Source organism: Camponotus vicinus, unplaced genomic scaffold (assembly GCF_025532165.1).
Source record: "Camponotus vicinus isolate PSW18456_S1 unplaced genomic scaffold, iyCamVici1.0 SCAF_11, whole genome shotgun sequence".
NCBI classification, from domain to species: Eukaryota; Metazoa; Arthropoda; class Insecta; order Hymenoptera; family Formicidae; genus Camponotus; species Camponotus vicinus.
The window spans coordinates 6,306,131-6,326,794 of record NW_028141947.1 but is presented as its reverse complement, the minus strand read 5'-3'; the positions used below and the strand labels follow the sequence as shown (position 1 = coordinate 6,326,794).

Here is a 20,664-nt window from a genome sequence, read left to right as displayed (position 1 = left end):
TGCTAAAAGAAAGATACGCCAGCTGGAGGATGAGCTTGAGGAGCCCGGACTCCTCTCTCTAGCCCCCCTGCTGATCATTTAGATCAGGATTATTATAAATAGAGGTTCCAGATGGAGAGAGTTAGCAAGTAGCGGATCGACTGGCGGACACCATGAGGAAGGCTCTTGAGGGAACGAGAAGAGTTAGAATCATCCGTCCTAGGAAATGCGCAGAGTTGCGCCTCCAAGGATTGGACGATTCTATCATCAAGAAGGAGCTGACGGAGAATGCCACGGGGATAGCCGAATGCCATGCTGAGAACCTGACTATGGGGAAGATTCGGCCCTCCCCCAATGGACTGGGGTCGGTGTGGATGCGGTGCCCTGTGGCAATCTCCAACAAGCTGTTGGAAAAGGGAGAGTGGCGTATTGATTGGTCCCGGGTGACCGTTAAGCCTCTCCGGGTCCAACGGACGCGTTGCCTCTACTGGCTGGAGTGCGGGCACATAGCAGCGGTCTGCGAGAGACCAGATAGAAGTGGTCGCTGCCATCGGTGCAGCGATTCTACGCATCGGGTTAGGGAGTGCAAAGCTGAGAGGCCGAGATGTCTGCTGTGTTCGAAATTAGGCCTCCCGAACCGGCAGCAGAGAAAGAAAAAGAAGACCAGGAAGGAGGGTACTCAATTGTGCCCTCCCCCCACCGAGAGCACACCGGATCCAGTCGTTTCAACTGGAAAGAAGAGGAAAGGTAAGGAGGGGCGGCTCCCTCAAAGATACTTGCCTCCAGGATCCCTGCCCAAGCAGCAACGGGGGACGAGAAGAGGAACCTATTAGAGGACCTTCGGAATCGCCTCGGAAGAAGAGGAAGACGCAGTAGAACCGCCCGGATTGTCTCCTCCTCGGAAGAAGGGGGAGAAACGTCCGAGGCGACCCAGTTCTCCGAACGGGAACCTCGAACCATCGGGGATTATCTGACGGAAGAGGATGAGGGAGCCATCGGATGGTCAGAAGAAGAGAAAAGCTAAGGGGCGAGGACGGATCGGAAATAGACTCGATCTCGCTGCCTCCCCTCTTCGCGGGATGGGCGGCTTAAATGCTGCAGTATGGATCGGTTGAGAAGATGTGTCAACAGTTCCTCGGCCGGTTCAAATAGGTACGGATGATCTAGTAGGCAGGGGTTTTTAGTCGGTATACCTGGCGTTGCACTCCTGGGGAGATGGATTATCTATCTCTCCAAGGGTCAGGGAGTCCGACACTACCCCCAACGCGCCGTAGCATCGGAGGTGTGCGTAATGCATTTTCCCCTGCTCCAACAAAAAAAAGGGTCAACTAGGGTTAGCGGGGATTACGACCAGTTGTAACTGGAACCCTTTTTTTTATGAGGGTAGGGGGAAATGCATTACGCGTACCTGCGGGGAACCGCCCCCGCGGGGTATGTGGGACTCCCCGGGCGGAGCAGATTCGGATATATCCACTAAAAACCTCTCTCTTGCGATGCCTCTCCGCCTTTATAGTCCACGTCCCGGGAACCGCGAAAGCATTACTTCCAGGACGTGGGCTGGCCTGCACAGATTGTAGGCGTCCTACACCGCTCCTCCACTACGCGAACCTACTACGATGCTGACGAGGTACCAGGAATGGGGTCCGAATAATCAGGTCCCTCTCCTGTCGTGTCCCCCCAGATCTCTCCTTCCTCGGCGTACTCCAGAATCCGGGGTTCGCCAAGGAGGAAGGCTCTCGGAGTCGGTTGGGTTTCCCCAGCGCCCTCCGAAGTTCCCCCCTTCTTTTTTGAACGGAGGGCTCCTACCCTCTTCCTCAGGCGAGGCCGAGGAAGGCATCCGCCCAACTATCACCGTCCGTGCCGAAGGTGGCATGGCATCTACGTCCATTTTAGAGGTCCCTAACAGGGTGGCCTCACTGGACACGCTGGACTCCATTGTGCCCTTTCCCGGACAGGGTGGGGGGAGGGGACTCCTAACCGAGCCGGCCGCCCCCGCCCGTGGACACTGCAGAGGTGACCGGCTTGGGTGCTCCTTCCGGGGGGTCTCCCACTACCTGATCACCTTGGCTTCTCCCACGTGGGGCCGCTCTCGATCCCCCTTCCGAGGGGGAACACGCCTTCGTCCTCAGAATATGACTGTCTGGACGCTCAAAGTCCGCACAAAGCGGGAATTTGAGCGTCCAAAACCTGCATCCACTCGCTAGATGGGGACCGGCGCACCTAATGCAGCGCTGGCCCCCATCCGGACCCTCACAGCCGGTCGTCGCGTGCCCCAGCATGAGGCAGCGGTAACAGCGCATCGGCCGGGCCGCGACTGGCTCAACGTTTGTCGAGGCCCATTCGACGCACACCTGGCCAGTCTGCGCGATCTTCTTCGTGGCGGCGACGGAGCACCGCATCCAGGCGGAATAGAGGCCACAGGTGGCCCTATGCGGAGGCCCCCAACCCAAACTGCCCCGGGCAAACATCCCGTCGCCTTACTACGACGTCCCTTACGTCCTCACTCCTGATCGAGTCGTTCAGCCCACCAATCTGCATATCCGCGGATTTCATGGGCCGGGCGACTCGAACTCCTTCCAGCTGCTTCTCCTGGCAGACCTGCTGTATGGCGACAGCAAATCTGTCCGCCACCTGGTGTCCTTCTGGGTCAGGGTCTCCATAAGCAGGGGGGGGTCTGCTTATAGAGATCCCTGGCCTAGAAGGACATCAATGGGGAAGCTGCCCGCCTCGCTTGAGGCGGGCAGCTTCGACACCCAAGGTGGGAAGACCGGTTACAACCCTTTTTTTTAGCGTGGGGAAATGCGTTTACGCATACCCGCTCCGCCTTCGAGGGAAGTCGGGGGGTTATGCTGGACTCTGGGAGAACAGACCTCTCGACTACCAGCTAAAACCCCACGGTGGCCAACATCCCGCGTGTAGGAGGGGTCACGGGTTCGCAAAAGCATTCAACCGAAACCCCTCCCCTCTCCCCTTTGTTAGGGAAAGGGGCCCCAACACGGGTGGTGTAAATAAACACCACCAATCCACTGATGGTTAGGGGCGACGGATGGGGCCACAGCCGCCTGTCGCCGCCTTGTCTCAGTGGCTGCTTAATTGGTGTCTCGATGCTCCCGCATCAGGACACCCATAGCCCCTATGAAGGGGGGACTCTTTATTGTAGACGGGCAAAAGCTCTTCTCCGGCCCCAACCCTTCTGCGGGCGAGATCGGCGGCCGGGTCTGCTTCCCGATCCCACTCCGCGGCCTCCTTCTGCGAGATAACTTCCTCGCAGAAGGAGACCATCGCCGACCATTACCTCTCGCTGTCGACCATGGCCTTGACCACAACCGGCAACGAGAGATCGCCCCCGATAACTTGTACCAGGACACGGCGCTAAGCATCCCACGCTGGACATTCTTCTAGCGTGTGCTGCGCCGTATCCTGGTCCGCTCCGCAATGATGGCACCTCGTCGTCGGTTCGCGCCTCATCTTGTTGTGCAGATACTCACCAAAGCATCCATGCCCGGTGAGCATCTACACAAGTTTGAAGGACAGTCCGTCGTGTTGTTTATCCACCCATTCCATAAGGATTGGGCGGATAGCCTCGACAGCTCTTAGGCCAGCTCTAACATGAGCCAGCCTCTCTTGCCATTTGGCAAGAGCTGCCGAGCCTGGTGCTCCAAGGCTTTGGCCACTCTAGGGCTGCGTTCGGAAACATCACCCGAGTGCCCCCGGGTATCATTTTATCCTTGTTGTACACCGAATGTTAAACAAGGATAAAATGATACCCGGGTACACTCGGGTGATGTTTCCGAACGCAGCCTAGGGTTGAAGACTGCACCTCCATGGCGGAGTGCAGCGCGCCTCTCATACAGATGCGCATACATCTCCGCCACGAGTACCCATGGTGCAGTCCCCGCCACCGCGCATGCTGCCTCACAGGAGATGGTGTGATATCCTCATGCGAGCCTGACCGCCTTTGCTCCGCATGGAGCAGTCTAATGTTGCTCTAGCTGGCGGCCAGATCGTTGGCCCACACGGGGGCCGCATACAGCGCGATGGACGCAGCCACTCCCATGTAGAGGCGGCGTACCCTATCACGAGATCCCCGAGATTCTGCAGCAGGCATCCAAAATTTGACACCGCCACCCCAAGTCGGGGGATCAACCGGCCAAAGTGCTCCTTGAAGCACCAGCGACTGTCGAGGACAAGCCCCAGATATTTCATCCAGGACTTGACCTCGACGCGGACTCCCTCTACCTCCAGATGGGTGGTGGGCCCCTCCTACGGCCCCACCTGCGAACCACAGGGCCTCGGTTTTGTGGAGGGCCACCTCCCACGGCGCGAATCCTATCGGCGAAGGCCGTCCCGACCCTAGCCAATCTAGTCACGACTCCCCAGTCCTCCCCACGAGCAAGAACCAATGTGTCATTAGCGTAACGCATCATGTCCAAGCCAGTGGAGAGGGCGGCTCGCAGAATCCAGTCATAGGCGAGGGTCCACAGGAACGGACCTAAGACCGACCCCTGTGGAATCCCGCAAGTCACCCCCTATGATACACTTTATCGTACCGCCCGGTACAGACTATCTGCCTATCCCGCAGATAGTCCCCGATGACTCTCCGTAGATAGGGAAGCACCCCATGAAAGCGGAGTGCCTCTCTAATCTTTCCCCAGAGCAGGGTGTTAAATGCATTAGCGATGTCTAAACTGACCGTTAATGCCACCCCGCCCTGGGCTATAATTTCTTCTGAAAGGGCGCTGACGCGTTTTACCGCGTCAATTGTGGAGTGACCCTCTCGGAAACCATACTGCCTATCAGACAGATCGGGGCCTACTCGGGATAGGTGCTCTCCAAGGCGGGCAGCGATAACTCTTTCAAAGAGTTTGCCAGCCTCGTCGAGCAAGCATATCGGGCGATACGCAGAGGGGGAATCTGCGGGCCTTCCAACTTTGAGGAGAAGGTCCAGCTTGGCCTCTTTCCAAATGGGAGGAAATTGTCCCGTCCTCAGACAGTTATTGAACTGTGGAGCAAATATAGTCTCGTTAAGTAATTCATTGTCTTCTCTTCCACCTGATTAAACTACCCGGATCGCGGGTATATATTCGTACAATCGAAGATGTATATACATTAAAGTGATATTTGAAATCATTGAAACTTCATCGATAATTATTAAAACAACATTTTTAAGTTCGTCTCGTATAATTTTAAGGACTATATCAGGAAGTTGTTTATATTTAGCAATATGGCCATGTTCTACTGGTAACCGAAATAATCTATGAATAATAAGTCCATCAATATTAAAAGCTGCTATACCAGTTGGGGCAGTTACTGCTGTATCTTTTTCTATATATTTTTTGATCCAGAATCTAATTTTGGGCTGAAAAATGTGTGAATGCTCTCTCCACAGGATATGCGTCGATGCCGTTGCCACGGGTGGATTCTGTCACTCGTTGATCAAATGGGCGTATAGACATGTCCGACCTCCTCCCACATACATCCCTATTTTTTCAGGTTTCATCAAAAAACTCTTTCCAGTACCACCCTCACCGCTTACATAAAGTCTAAAAACTTTATTATTTTCATTAGAAATGCCAGCAGTAATTCTATCAAACATTCGTTTTTGCTTAGTATTTCATTGCGTCACCATTTCATCGACGTTAACTTCATCAAATTTATTGCCAATATCTTTAAAGTCTTTCATAGCTCCTTCCACTTCGATAGGAACACATTTTAATGCACCATTTTTAAGACAGTCGTTTTTATCATCTTTTGTAATTTCTAATATTTTTTCTCAATTAATTCTTGAATATTATCCATACCTTGCTAAATGTCAGTTATTCCTTCGTGATACTGAAGAGCATCTTTCAATTTAAATTGTATTAAAGAAAATGCTTCTGCATATTCATTTTTTAATTTTCAACCATCCTTAACATATGAATTTGGTTTCTTGACAGACTTAAATAAAATATCGTGCATATACCTCGAGATATTGTATACCGGGCTCCCTAGTGCGGATACTATAATTCTTAACGGAAAACCATCTTTATGAATCTTCGGCAGATCATGGATAAATTGCAAGAAGATTTGCACTTCTAAACAACAATTATCCTTTTTAATTCGTTGCAAAAGATATAACTTGATTCCTACACATATCAAGAATCTAAAAATTAGCATCTTGTTTTGGAGTAATAGTATTAAGCGCAAGTTTGACAATTTTAAGAAAGCGAATCAATTTAAATTGTTGAATTTTGAGATTGAAGATTTAAATATTAATTTAAACTATCTACATAACAAAATTAAAAACATTGAAGAAAGACTTTTTGAATGTTTATCACTAGATTTAGTGACCACTTTTTTATGAATTAAACAGACTTAAGGTGTAAATTCATGGGAGCGTTAGCGTTAGCGTTAGAGCCAGCGTTATGAAAAAATCACCAGATATCAGTAAACGCTCGTCACTAGAAAAAAAAGCCAAAATCAGTTTAGCTTTTTCCACTTAACGTAGCGTTATTGAAATTTAAAAATTATTTGTGTGATTGTCAAGTAAATAAGAAATAATTATTTCTATTAAAATTTTGAAAAATGGCATCAGAAGAGGTAAGTAAAGAAATAAATTTTTTTTATATAGTAAATTTTTAAATGAATTTTCTTGGTCACGCTGCATTTTAGGTTATAAATAAAAATTCAACAAAAATTGATTTTTTTCTTTTAAATAATAATATTAATACAAAAATAATTTTATAGACAGACGAAAATCAGGTTGATTATCGATGTGGAATCTGTAAAAGGGCAGTTTTTTTAGATAATAATCAGGTCGACCATTCTTGCTTCCAAAGATACTCTAGTGTATGCATTGATAAGTTTAAACATCTTTATCCACAATTAGGTATGTAAATCGTATTATAAAAGAATGAATTAAAAAAACATAAAGCATATATTTTTTTAATAATTGAATTTTTTTTATTTATCAGATGATGGTTCTATTATAGTACCTCAATCTTTATCAACGACTGAAGATCTACAAAACCAGTGTCCAAATCGACGTAAGATTAATATTTATAAATCATTTTTTCCCATAAAAAATCATTTTCTTAGTTTTAAAATATTATTTATATTATGCAGGTGCATCTATACCTAAAAGTACTTCCAAAAGTAAAGGTGCAGGCAAAAGGCTAAGATGCCCTTTATCAGATGATCAAGTAGAATTATTAATTGCTGAGGTTGAAAAAAGAGAGCCACTTTGGAATTTTAGAATAGAGGCGAGTGAAAGAGAGTCAACTATTATTACACAATTGTGGGAAGAGATAGCAACTTGTGAAGGTTTAAATGGTTAGTACATATTGGATTATTTTTTTCAGTTTTAAAGGTTAGTTTTTACAAGTTATCACTAGTTAAAAAAATAAAAAATTTACATTTTGTTATGAAATCTTGTCCATAGTTTAAAAATAATTTGTTTATGAGAGTCTGCATACTCCATTACTATTGGTTGCTATTAGTTTTGTTTACTTCAAAGTTTTTCTCGATTTTTCAAACTAATGGTTTCATTTCAAATTTTGCAGGTCTTGTGAATGGTACACAAGCTAGGGCTAAATTTAAAAGCCTTAAAGATTTTTTTAGGAAAATTGTAACAGCTGAGAAACTGCCGAGTGGTTCTGCATCGAAAAGCACTAGTGATTGGAAATTCTATAAGATGATGAACTTCACAAGGAACTTTCTTTTAAATGAACCGTAAGATTTATTATTTAAATATGTTTTAAAATATGTAACTTTGTAATTAATGATTGCTTATTTATTGTTTTTCTAATTTATAAAATTATTTAAATGTTACAGAACTGATGGTAATATTTCTGATGAGCAACCAAATGATGTAGCTAGTCAGTCACTCGAGACAGTTCCAGAAAAATCTTGCAGTAAGCTTTACTATTGTAAGCTTTCTCTTTTTTAAATTTAATGGACCTAAGCTATTTTTTTTTCTTATAAAAATTAAATTTTATTATAGTTATCTGCATATTTTTTCCTTGTAAGTTACATATGATTATAATGAAATTTTTGCACTGTAGCGCCAGCCAAAAAAACAAAAAAGACAAATGAGTCAACAAGCCCGGCTGATGCAATTCTCCAACTAGTTAAAACGTTCGAAAAAGATGATCCAATACAGCCTGCACCGGTACTAGATGAAGTAGATGGAATGTTGACAACAGTTGGAGCCTACGTACGAGCTGTGCCACAAAAAGTTCATAGAATAAGGTTTGCCAAAGATATTTCGGATTTTGCTTTTGAAAAGCTTCAAGAATATGCTAATTTTGATGATTAAAATAATTAACTTTTGTTTTATATTATTTCAGTAATATTTGATTATTACCTTTTTATTTCAGTAATATTTGTTTATTACCTTTGTATATTTTAATACGTATAAACATAGCAGTTTACTTTTTTGTTCGTAATATAAAATAAGATTTTAGTAAGTTTGTGTTTAACAAAATTTATAAAAATATAGTATTATAAGGTTTATGTTATTAAAACGAATTCATGAATTTGTTAAAAGCGAATAATACAATATGAATAAAATAAGATTTTAGTAAGTTTCGCTGCCTTGGAAGAACAAGAGGCTATCTCCTATGTATAAGGATAGGAGATAGCCCCTTGTTCTTCCAAAGTAGCAGGTTTTGTTTAGCAAAATTTATAAAAAGTGAAGTATTATATAATTTTATGTTACGAAAACGAATCCATGAATTTGTTAAAAGTTGAAGATTGCACAATTTAAAAAACATTGTGATAAATTAGCATGTATTATAAAAAACAGTTCTTGTTCTATATGAATAAATTCAGATAGTTTTAAACATACTTGTTTAGTTTTATTTATTTATTTAATTTTTTTCCATCTATAAATCTTACTACATTGTAAAACTTAATTTATTTTAAATTATACTGCCAGGGAACAGCACCTTCTCCACTGAAATATGTACATAATTCTTCCCTGATGTCCATCGCTAAACGAGTGCTGTTGTTGTTGGAATAAAAATAAGTGTCTGTAAAAACTGAATTTTCAACTTCCCTCCGTAATACTTCATCTTCTATCACTGGTGGCATATACTCCACTTCATCATTTTTTCTGAGCCAGTTGTGCAAACATGTAAGTGCTTTCACTATAGGAACTGCATTCTCAGGACTGCATTCAATTGGCTTTTTCAGAACTCGCCAACGACTTACAAGAATACCAAATGAATTTTCTATTGTACGACGAGCCCTACTGAGCCTATAATTATATATTCGTCTGTCGTTATTGATTAAATTCTTGCCTGGATATGGGCGCATAAGGTAATTGGTAAGTTGGAAAGCTTCATCGCCAACAAGAACATATGGCAGAGGATTGCCATCAGCCATTAATTGTTTCGGGTCAGGTAAATTCATGTCATTGTTTATGAACTTTCTTCCCATCTTTGAATCTTTAAAAATGCCTCCATCACTGCGACGTCCACAGGCTCCAATGTCCACAAAAATAAAATTGTATTGAGCATCACAATTGGCTAATAAAACTATGCTGTGATAAAATTTGTAATTAAAATATTGAGAACCAGCATCATCTGGGCACTACAATCAAGTTAATAATAATATAATCAATGACATTTTACATATAGTTTCAAATTAATAAAATTAAAAATAATTTTCTAAATATGCCTACCTGTATTGCTATATGCTTGCCGTCGATTGCACCAACGCATAATGGAAAATTCCACTGCTCTTCAAATTTTTTGGCAATCTCTAACCACTCATCTTTAGTATATTTTGAAAGCATAACTTCTTTTTTGAGAATTTCCCATATAACTTGGCAAGTTTCTTTGATGATATCGCTTGCCGTAGTATAACCAACAAGATATGAATAAGAGGTAGATGAAATACAATCACCAGTTGCCAAGTATCTAAGTTTAAAAGAATATTCTTGTAATTGTCTTACAAAATCAATGATTAATGAATACATTTTTTATACAAGTACATACCTTAGAGTCATAGCTAATCTAGCTGCTGCTGGAATGGGGACTCTTACTACAAATTGTTTTGTAATCATAGGTCCAACTGTATACAATAAATTTTCAAACTGAGTTAATGACATCCTCATGTACTTTCTGAATTGTTCATCACTGTTAGCAAGTGTGGGGAAAATCGATTCATAAAAACCAAATTGATGTCGCAATTCCCATAATGAATGAGTCCAATAACGTTTTTTGGAGTAGCTTCTTTTTTTTAGCAACTCCAATTCAGCTGCCATTATAACTGCTAAAGCTACAATTGCCTTTTTCTTTTTACGTTTTTTACTTCTATGAATCATTTGATTTTCGTACCACCATCTAGTAAATGTATCAGACATTTATAACACTATTTTTCAAAATTTTACTTTTTTATTTGCACAATGTTTACGGTTCACGAAATTTATAACCTCAAACTTAGTGCTAATTGAAGCGTCTGCTCATGTTTACTGTTGGCTGTTGGCGCATTTTTTCTAGTGGTGAGCGTATTCAAATCTGGTGATTTTCTCCTAACGCTGGCTCTAACGCTAACGCTAACGCTCCCATGAATTTACACCTTTAGAATTGCATCATTTGATTATAATATAAAAAGTAATTTAGTCAAAAAATTCAACGATTTAAAACAAAAATACAACGTTTGTTTAAATCCTTTTTCAAATATGGACAGGTCTAAATGTGTAACGGTCGTATTTTCGGTCGTTTTGCGTGCTGCGGATAGATCGCCGGTGCAAGGTTCTTGATAAGAAAATACGCGATGTGTGTGACTGAAATGTATGTATTTGTAATGATGTATAAATGCAATGTATAAATGTACAGAGTGGGTGCTTGTGGGTGTGTGTGTGTATGCGTGTGTGTGTGGCAATTTCGCTGAGTTACAATTAACGCGGTAATCGGTAAACGTCGCGAATGCAATTTCGTCCGAGATCCGGTCTCGGTTTCGAACACCTGTTCGTGTTTACGCCGCGCGAGACAGCGCGTGTTTTTGCAACGCTTTTTCCGCGAGGAATCCCCGTGTTTCCAAGAATCCTCGGTTTCTCGGGATCGACGGTCGCTTTCGTGGGAATATTTGTTCCCAGAGGCTTAGCTTAAAGCCGGCGTTCGATTTATTTCAGGCGGTGCGCTTTAACGGCGGCGGAGGCCGCGATAACTGCATACGCGTTAACGGCAGCGGCGGAGGCTGCGATAAACGAATGCGCTTTACGGCGGCGGCGGAGGCCGCGATAAATGAATGCGCGTCAGCGGCGGTGGCGGAGGCCGTGATAAGTGAATGCGCTTTAATGGCGGCGGCGGAGGCCGTACTAAATGACTGCGCTTTAACGGCGGCGGCGGAGGCCGCGATAAATGACTGCGCGATGCGCTTTAACGACGGCGGCGGAGGCCGTGACAACGGAATGCGCTTTGCGCTTGCGGTAACTCTGATGCGCTGAACAGGATCGCGTCGCGAAGGATGGGATTCGCGTTGCAGCTGGGTCGAGAGCACTCGATTCAGGGCGGCTCTGAGCTTCACCTTCCGTGAGGGCCCAGCTGCAGGATTAGGCGGATGCACCTGTACCGTGGAATCGAGATCACTCGGCCAAGACGGAGTTCTCTCCAGCTTTCGTCCGTGGTAGTTGGTGCTCGGTAGGAGTCTCAGGTTTAGCTTCTGTAGCGTACAGCTAAGAGCGGATCAGGAGAATGGTTATTAGATGCCGAAATGAGCCCTTTTTATATCGGCTAATTGCCCGCGTCGGCGCGCGGCGGTATAACCCCTTCCGAATGGTTTTTCGGAAACGGTGCGGTCGGGCCCGTTCGGAGGGGTTCGGGTTGTGCGCCGAACGCGGGTTTTCGCCGGTCGGCGGTTCGGGCCACGTCGGCTATGATCGGCAGTATTCGGCCGATTTGAGACCTTAACGGCTCTGGGCCGTAATTAAACGATTAACGGATTAAAAAGGTGGGCGCACCGCGCCCCTGCCTCTGCCCGGCGGGTGTTCTGCCGGGAATCGGAACGATGCACCGGGATGCATCGTTATAAATGGCTTGTGAATCTCAGTAGTAAAAACATCCCTGACGCTGTCTCTGACCTTTTAAGCTCAGGTGACAATTTTGCTTTACCGATACATGATCAAAAAAATGATCGTATTAATTATGTGTTGGAGGTTGTTAAAAATTTTGAGGTGAACTGTAATATTGTCCCCACTGATTTCGTTGAAACAACTAGAATTTCTGTCGCCAACACACTTCAAAAATTCTTGTGTGAGAAAAAGCATATTAATTATTTGGATAGATATATCCTTAACTCGTTTTCAATCTCTAAAAAATAAATACGCGAGAATAACAACGATATTATGGTCACAAGAGCTGATAAGGATCAGACTACTGTCGTTATGGATAAGAAGGATTATTTTGAAAAAATGGATTTATTATTGAATGACCAATCTACATACAAAAAATTGAAGAAAGATCCTTTAAAACTGTTAACTAACAAGATAAATGATTTAGTCAAATCCTGGCGTAAGAATAATCTGATTAATGAAACTACTTATAAATATTTAAATTGTACTAATGGGAATTTACCACGTTGTTATGGTCTGCCGAAGATTCATAAAGACGGTTTTCCGTTAAGAATTATAGTATCCGCACTAGGGAGCCCGGTATACAATATCTCGAGATATATCCACGATATTTTATATAAGTCTGTCAAGAAACCAAATTCATATGTTAAGGATGATTGGTCCTTTGTCACAAATATCAAAAATACGGTTATCAAGGATGATTATATTATGGTATCGTTGGATGTTAGCTCATTATTTACAAATATTCCCAAGGATTTAGTCTTAAATACCGTTAGAAAACGATGGGATGATACAGCGAAGAACACAAAATTTAATTTAGCTCAGTTTTTATATGCAATAGAAGTGATTTTGGATTCAACTTGTTTTGCCTTTGATGGACGTTTTTATGAACAAATCTTCGGCACCCCAATGGGCTCTCCGTTATCACCAGTCTTAGCAGATATGGTGATGGACGATTTGGAGACACAATGTTTAAATTCACTGAATTTTACTATCCCCATTTATTATAGATTTGTAGACGATGTTTTTGCCATAGTGCCACTTACAAAGATAGACGAGATTTTAACGACGTTTAGTAATTACCACCAATGCTTGAAATTCACGTATGAGATTGAAGTTAATTCGTCGATTAGTTTTTTTAAACGTAACAGTCATTCGGGCTGACAACAGACTTATTACTAATTGGTATAGGAAACCTACATGGTCTGGGAGGTACATAAATTACTATTCAAACCATCCGCTGAAATACAAAATTAACACTATTTATAACTTGGTTGACCATGCAATTTTATTATCTAACGACAGTTTCCAACGAAAAAATATTCAGTTAGTACATGATATCTTACTCAATAACTGTTTTCCTATACATATCATAAAACGACGCATACAAAAAAGAATCAATTTTTTAAATAGTCGTGACCACAACATACTGTTGACGCAAATCTTGCACGGTTTGACAGGACATCTTTTATCTCATTACCATATGTGGAAAACGTGAGTCATGACTTGTGCCGTCTATTACGAGGCAGTGGTTTTAATGTCGTCTACAAAATAACTAAGAAACTAAATACTTTAATAAAACGCGGTAAGGATATTTTACATAATAATGATAGAACTAATGTTGAATATAAATTAAATTGCAAAAATTGCAATTTGTCATATATTGGTCAAACAAAAAGACATCTACGTACTCGAGTAAAAGAACATTTTAGTAATATTAAATTACATGAAACGAATCATTCTGTCATAAGTAAACATAGATTGGGATCTGGACATGAATTTGACTGGTCGAAACCTAATATTTTACACAATGAAAAATATGTACGAACGAGAGAAATTGCTGAAATGTTTTATATTAAAAAATTCAATAATTTAATCAACCTACAGAAAGACACGGACAGTTTAAACAACATCTACGACAAAATAATAAAGGTCGTGTAGTTCGTTATTTTTGATTTAACACATTCAGTTCGTTGACGAAGTCTCACACTGACACATTGTTCGAAAACCGAAATATCATTTCGCTTAAAAATTATTCGCAAGTAAAACCCGCATTTTTCAATATATTATAAATTCGCAAATTCGAATTTAACGGGCGTCGAGAAACTTCTCGAGATATCTATTTTTCAGAAAAACTCGATCGTTCGTATTATCTCAAATTTTTTTGGGGGCATAACAAACGCGTGTCATAAACAGTGACAACAACAACGTCAACCGTCGACAAAATCAGCGTGACGCACGGGCATGCGCGCCCATACGTCACGAACAGCTGTTCTAAAACGACTGCGCGCATGGCAACCGCGAAAAAGTCGACGTCAGACCTCATCGGCGGCCAATTGTGCGCGGCGCCATGAGGTCACCGCTAACTAATTAAAATTATTGGGCCACGTCGCAGCGGGCCCAAAAATCTGCGCCCTATATAACGGGCACCACAAGCGAGCACCGCCGAAGTCTCGCACTTTACGTTCAACCGCATCTTTAGTTAAAACCGCTTTGTTAAAACCGCCATTTCAGTATCCGACCGCTTGCTCACTTGGACTTTCGCTATTCTTTTCGTTAATAGTTTTTCGGAAAACTTGATCAAACCGCTGTGTAAAAACCGCTCTAATCTGAAAGTAGATTAATTTCAGACTCTGTATATACATATATATATTTTTTCTTAATTTATAATTGGTGTCGTGCAATAAAAAACCAAAAACACAAAAATTACGTGTCGTGGCTCGTTTTTATTAGTCAATCGTGTGGTGTCCTCCAGTAAAACTTTGTCGCATCGCGCCTTTCATAACGACGCGTTCATCCGCGAACATTCGCTGGTCCTGCGAGCCGGATTAATTTCCGCTTCCGCAGTTCGTGGGTGAAATTCACGCGTGCCGTCCAGTGCGAGAACCTGAACAGAAAGACAATTGATAAAAATGAGTGTCGACCTGAAGGCGTTGCTCGAAGCACAGAACGACATCCATGGGCGAATGTCTCGCTCAGTGGACAATCTGCGCAAGATGGGCGTCTCAAACATCACCGCCGAAGCCATCCAAGCTCGCCTTCACCTCCTCGAGACGCTGTGGAACAAGTTCGAGGCCCAGCACGAACTCATCAGGACTGCGCTGAAAGAGAAATATCTCGAGAGTGAGTACGCAAAAGCTGATTTTATTGATATTGCGGAATCAACTTACGTGACACAGCAGAACACGTTAGTCGGGTACGCGAACAAACTCAAAAGCGAGCCGTCCAGCGCGCCGAAGACCGAGGTTTACCAGGAGCACGCGCTCAAGACATCGTTGCCGCGGATAAAGCTCCAGACGTTCTCTGGCGCGTACGGAGACTGGCCAGCGTTTCGCGACATCTTCCTGTCCATTATAGGAGACAATCCGTCAATCTCTAACGTGGAAAAGCTCCATTACCTCCGTACCAGCTTACAAGGTCCTGCGGAAAAATTAATCCGGTCATTACCGATTGTCGGGGGCAATTATGAGCGGGCGTGGACGATTCTGAGCTCGCATTACGAGAACAAGCGGGAACTCATTCGCGCCAACTTCGCCGCTTATACCGCCGTGCCAAAAATGAAAGCCGCAACCGCCGACGAGCTAAGTCGCATTTATAACGCCGCCACGACTGCCATCAACGCTCAGGAGAGCATCGATAGGCCCATTGCCACGCACGGGATGGACCTTTCAATCACCTGCTCGTCGATCGATTCGATCCGCAAATTCGGATGGAATGGGAGTCCTCCATACGCGGTTCCGTCGATCCGCCGAGTAATGCCGTCCTGATGGGTTTCATGTCCGAGCAGATCCTCACACTCAACGCCGTGCATCCGAACTCCGTTGCGAAATCCGGAGGAACTTCCAAATCCGCGAAATCGCATTTCGTGAAACGCACATCCGACACCTCGACGTGCGCCGCATGCAAGGGCAAGCACTCCCTCATGCAATGCGCAGAGTTTAAGTCAAAAACCGCGAGCGACCGAAAGAATTACGTAGAAGCAAACAGACTGTGCTTCAACTGCCTCGGCAATCACTTCCTCGCCAAGTATCAGTCGGTGAAGACTTGCTTCACGTGCAAGTCACGACACCATACGCTACTCCACGACGCATACGCACCAGCCGACGGAGCGAGCTCATTGTCGGCCAAACGAGTCGCGTCTGACCGCAAGGCGATCCTCCTCGCCACCGCACGCGTCACTGTTACGGATCACCTGGGGAGGCCTCAAGACGTTCGCGCGCTGATCGACCAGGGATCGGAAGTCTCTCTGGTCTCCGAGGCCTTGGCGCAACGCTTGCGTCTGCCGCGGATCCGCTCCTCGATGATCATCGCCGGGGTTGGAGGAGCATCCGGAGCTACTCGCGGAAGGCTATCTCTAAGCCTCGCCTCTGGAGTGACAGGGGCCACGCTTCCAGTCATGGCGTACGTCCTTCCGCGCCTATCGACATACCAGGGTCCCATCGTGCGAAGTACCATCACCTGGCCACACATTCGCGGTCTTTCTCTGGCGGACCCGCAGTACCTCGACCGAGATCCCATCGAGTTACTGCTCGGCGCGGACGTGTACTCCGCCATTCTTCAAGACGGTCTTCGCAAGGGGCGCAGGGACGAGCCCATCGCGCAGCAAACCTCACTCGGCTGGATCCTGTCAGGAGGTAACAGGGCTACGACCCAAGGCAACCAAAATACCCACCAATGTTCGGTCGATCACCACCTAAACGACCTGGTGTAGCTGTTTTGGGAGCAGGAAAGAGAGCCTGCCGCTCCCGTCGCTCTCACCGCCGAAGAGAAGAGGTGCGAAGACCTCTTCACCCGCGAGCACGCACGCACCAGCACCGGACGGTACGTTGTGAGACTGCCGTTCGCTGGAGTACCGCCCTCTCTCACCGAGACCCGCAAGCCGGCCGAACGTCTGCTCAACGCCATGGAGCGCCGCTGTTCCAAGGACGCTCGATTCGGCGATCTTTACCGCAGCTTCATGCAGGAGTATGAAGACCTGCAACATATGGAGACAATCAACACTTCATCCGAACAAGAAGGTACCGCTAAGTGCTACCTACCGCATCACGGAGTGCTGCGGGAAACGAGCACAACGACAAAGCTCAGGGTCGTGTTCAACGGCTCACAGCTCACGACCTCGGACACCTCTCTCAACGCCAATCTGCTGACGGGCGCCAACCTCCTGCCAGTTCTTGCCGACGTGCTCCTCCGTTGGCGCTGGCATCGCCATGTCTTCGTGACGGACATGGAGAAAATGTACCGCCAAATCCTCATCCACCCGGAGGACCGCGACTATCAACGGATTCTCTGGCGGCACCGTACCGCCGACGACGTCCGTGAATACCGCCTACGAACGGTCACGTATGGCTTGGCTTGCGCGCCATTTCTCGCCATACGGACCTTACGCCAGCTCGCCGACGACGAGGGTCTGCGATATCCGCGTGGAGCTGTCGCACTGCGCCGCGATACTTACGTGGACGACATCCTCACCGGAGCGTGCACCATCCCGGAGGCCACCACATTGCAGCGGGAGCTACGCAGTCTCTGCACGGCGAGCGGGTTTCCACTTCGGAAGTGGGCAGCCAACAACACCAGCATTCTGGATGGAGTCCCGCACGAACACTGGCTCCCAAGCTCACCGCACTCGTGGTCTCACGAAAGCCACGCGACACTGGGTCTTCACTGGCACCCGGCCAGTGATCACTTCACTTTCTCGGTACAGGCGCGTCACTTCACGGAACTCACAAAAAGACGCGTCCTGTCCGAAACCGCACGATTGTTTGATCCACTAGGGTGGCTCACTCCAGTCACAATGCGAGCCAAAATCCTAATTCAGTCCGCCTGGTTGAAGAAGTTGGACTGGGACGCTCCTCTTCCGTCAGCAGACGCCCTGTCCTGGAGCAACCTTCTCACTGACCTTCCGCGGTTGAACGAGATCAGGGTCTCTCGCTGGTTGGGCAGCGACGGGCCGCACGCACAGATCGAACTCCACGGGTTCGCCGACGCCTCGGAGCGAGGATACGCCGCGGTGGTGTACCTCCGCTCCACCACTGAAGATAACACCGCACTTCACTTGCTGGCTGCCAAGGGCAAGGTCGCTCCTGTGAAGCCAGTGTCATTGCCGCGACTCGAGTTGTGCGCGGCCACCCTACTAACGAACCTCACTCTTCACACGCGCACTCTGCTAGATTTGTCCACAGCACCGGTCTTCCTGTGGTCTGACTCCAGGGTAACGCTGCACTGGATACAAGGACACGCCTCCCGCTGGAAGACCTACGTGGCCAACAGGGTGTCGCAAATCCAGGTCCAGCTACCCGAGGCTCAATGGCGCCACGTGTCGGGACGAGACAATCCGGCCGACTGCGCCTCCCGAGGAGTCCAGCCAAGTGACGTGGTTAGTCATCCACTATGGTGGACGGGACCATCCTGGCTGCTGGGAAGCAAGGCACTTTGGCCAAGCAACGATTACGTCTTGCCAGACGCGGAACTGCCAGAGCAACGAGCCGTCAGCTCGCTCAACGCCGTCGGCAAGGCCGTTACTGAGCCAGACGTTCTTCTCCGCTTTTCTTCGCTGCACCGGCTGCTCAGGGTGACGGCTTGGTGTCTGCGATGGCGTCAAAAAACCGTCAAGAGGACGCACAACTCCGTTGACACCGCACAAAATCTCGAGCCACACGAGATCGAAGACGCACTTCTGCGATGGGTTCGAACGTCACAAGCACTGCATTACCACACTGAAGTCTCATCACTGAGCAAGGAACGTGCATTGTCACCACGCAGCTCGCTCACCAGGCTGAGTCCTCGCCTTGATGACAGCGGCGTAATGCGCGTCGGAGGCCGACTCAAACACGCCATCCTGTCTCATGATGAGCGGCACCCGATCATCGTTCCGCCGGACTCCTGGATGACAAGGCTCCTGGTGGATTCCTGCCACCGCAGAACACTACACGGCGGAGTGCAGCTCACCCTCGGGTTGCTCCGCCAACGATTCTGGATCCCGCGAGGAAGAGCCATAGTCAAGCGCCAGATCCATCGATGCATCGTGTGTACGCGATGGCGAGCCACTGTACCGCAGCCACTGATGGGCAACCTTCCTCAGGAGCGAGTGACTCCATTCCTGCGCGCGTCCATTCCTGCGTACCGGGGTGGACTACGCCGGTCCGATCCTCATCCGGACCAGCAAGGGACGAGGCCATCGAGCAAAGAAAGGTTTTATCTCTGTCTTTGTCTGTCTTAGCTCCAAGGCAGTTCATCTAGAAGTGGTCTCCGACTACACGGCTGAGGCGTTCCTGGCTGCCTTCCGTCGCTTCGTTTCCAGACGGGGACTCTGCTACGAGGTGTTCTCGGACTGCGGCACTAACTTCATCGGAGCAAGCCGAGAGCTCCGAGAGATGTTTCGCGCCTCAACTGCCGACGGCCGTCGCATCGCACAGGCAGCAGCTTCAGACGGCATAAGGTGGCGGTTTAACCCGCCCGCAGCTCCTCACTTTGGCGGACTTTGGGAGGCAGCCGTCAAGTCAACGAAACATCACCTTCGAAGGGTCATCGGCGAGGCAACGCTCACCTTTGAGGAGATGACGACTCTTCTCACACAGGTGGAGGCGTGCCTCAATTCGCGCCCGCTTCAACCACTGACCGACGATCCGGACGACTTGGCGGCACTCACACCCGGTCACTTCCTGATCGGAGCTCCCCTTCTGGCCGTCCCCGAGCCGTCGCTTGCCACCGAGAGAGATAACACGCTGTCACGATGGCAGCTTCTCCAAAAAATGCGCGATCACTTTTGGGAACGGTGGTCGCGCGAATATCTCCAGACGCTGGCCTACAGACCGAAATGGCAGAGGAACGAGACCGGCCCAAGCGTCGGCGACCTGTGCCTCCTGCGGGCGGAGACAACACCTCCAACCCGGTGGCCACTCGCCCGAATCACGGCACTGCACCCGGGAGACGACGGCGTAACACGCGTGGTCACCGTGCGCACAGCATCCTCGGAGTTCGTTCGGCCACTCGCGAAGATTATCCTCTTGCCAGGAGCCGACACCGCAGCCTCTCCAACGCACTCGGATTCGTGAACTCTTCTAAACTCCGAATTTTCTCAAATGTTTCATCCGCATTGTATAATATTCACTCACATTATGTTTCACGGTATCATATTTCCGGGAATCGTACCGCGCTTAATTACATGTAATTATATTCAGGCACATTCAATATTATGTGAGATCCGCGAGCCGCGTCATCAGTTTCTTTTTTTCTGGTTTCTCTGTTCTCTCTCTTGCGTCACAATTTCACGTTCACTTTTACATTTCACTGCACTCGCGAGATTATTCACAAATTCACTGTACATTTTCTCATTATTCATCACTGTATAAATCTCTTTACTTCACACGATACCATTCTCGCGAAAGACACGAATAAACTGAACAACACGTGTCTTTGTACTACGTCACGCATTCCATTCATGATCACTATCATCAACTCATCAATCGGACCGTTCGCGACACCTGCCCGCGCCCGATCACAATCGCAAATTTCGTCACGTACTGACGAGGCGGGCGGGATGTTCGAAAACCGAAATATCATTTCGCTTAAAAATTATTCGCAAGTAGAACTCGCATTTTTCAATATATTATAAATTCGCAAATTCGAAT

At 46.6% G+C, this 20,664-nt stretch overlaps 4 protein-coding genes across 4 annotated transcripts; 3 read left to right on the top strand and 1 right to left on the bottom strand.

Moving 5' to 3' along the window:
• Positions 1-8,874: 8,874 nt before the first annotated feature.
• Positions 8,875-12,085, bottom strand: LOC145962247 (uncharacterized). Its single transcript, XM_083083208.1, has 5 exons — positions 12,078-12,085; positions 11,150-11,641; positions 9,960-10,307; positions 9,644-9,881; positions 8,875-9,552 (listed from the first exon to the last, which is right to left on the bottom strand). The coding sequence occupies exons 1-5, from the start codon at positions 12,083-12,085 to the stop codon at positions 8,875-8,877; spliced, it is 1,764 nt and encodes a 587-aa protein (XP_082939334.1).
• A 225-nt stretch (positions 12,086-12,310) lies between these two features.
• Positions 12,311-13,201, top strand: LOC145962246 (uncharacterized). Its single transcript, XM_083083207.1, has one exon. The coding sequence runs from the start codon at positions 12,311-12,313 to the stop codon at positions 13,199-13,201; it is 891 nt and encodes a 296-aa protein (XP_082939333.1).
• A 2,602-nt stretch (positions 13,202-15,803) lies between these two features.
• Positions 15,804-16,748, top strand: LOC145962245 (uncharacterized). The gene has a single exon (XM_083083206.1). It carries the CDS (start codon positions 15,804-15,806, stop codon positions 16,746-16,748), a length of 945 nt encoding a protein of 314 aa, XP_082939332.1.
• Positions 16,749-16,940: 192 nt separating this feature from the next.
• LOC145962243 (uncharacterized) lies at positions 16,941-20,088 on the top strand. Its single transcript, XM_083083205.1, has 2 exons — positions 16,941-18,988; positions 19,254-20,088. Exons 1-2 carry the CDS (start codon positions 16,941-16,943, stop codon positions 20,086-20,088), a joined length of 2,883 nt encoding a protein of 960 aa, XP_082939331.1.
• The last annotated feature ends 576 nt before the right edge of the window (positions 20,089-20,664 follow it).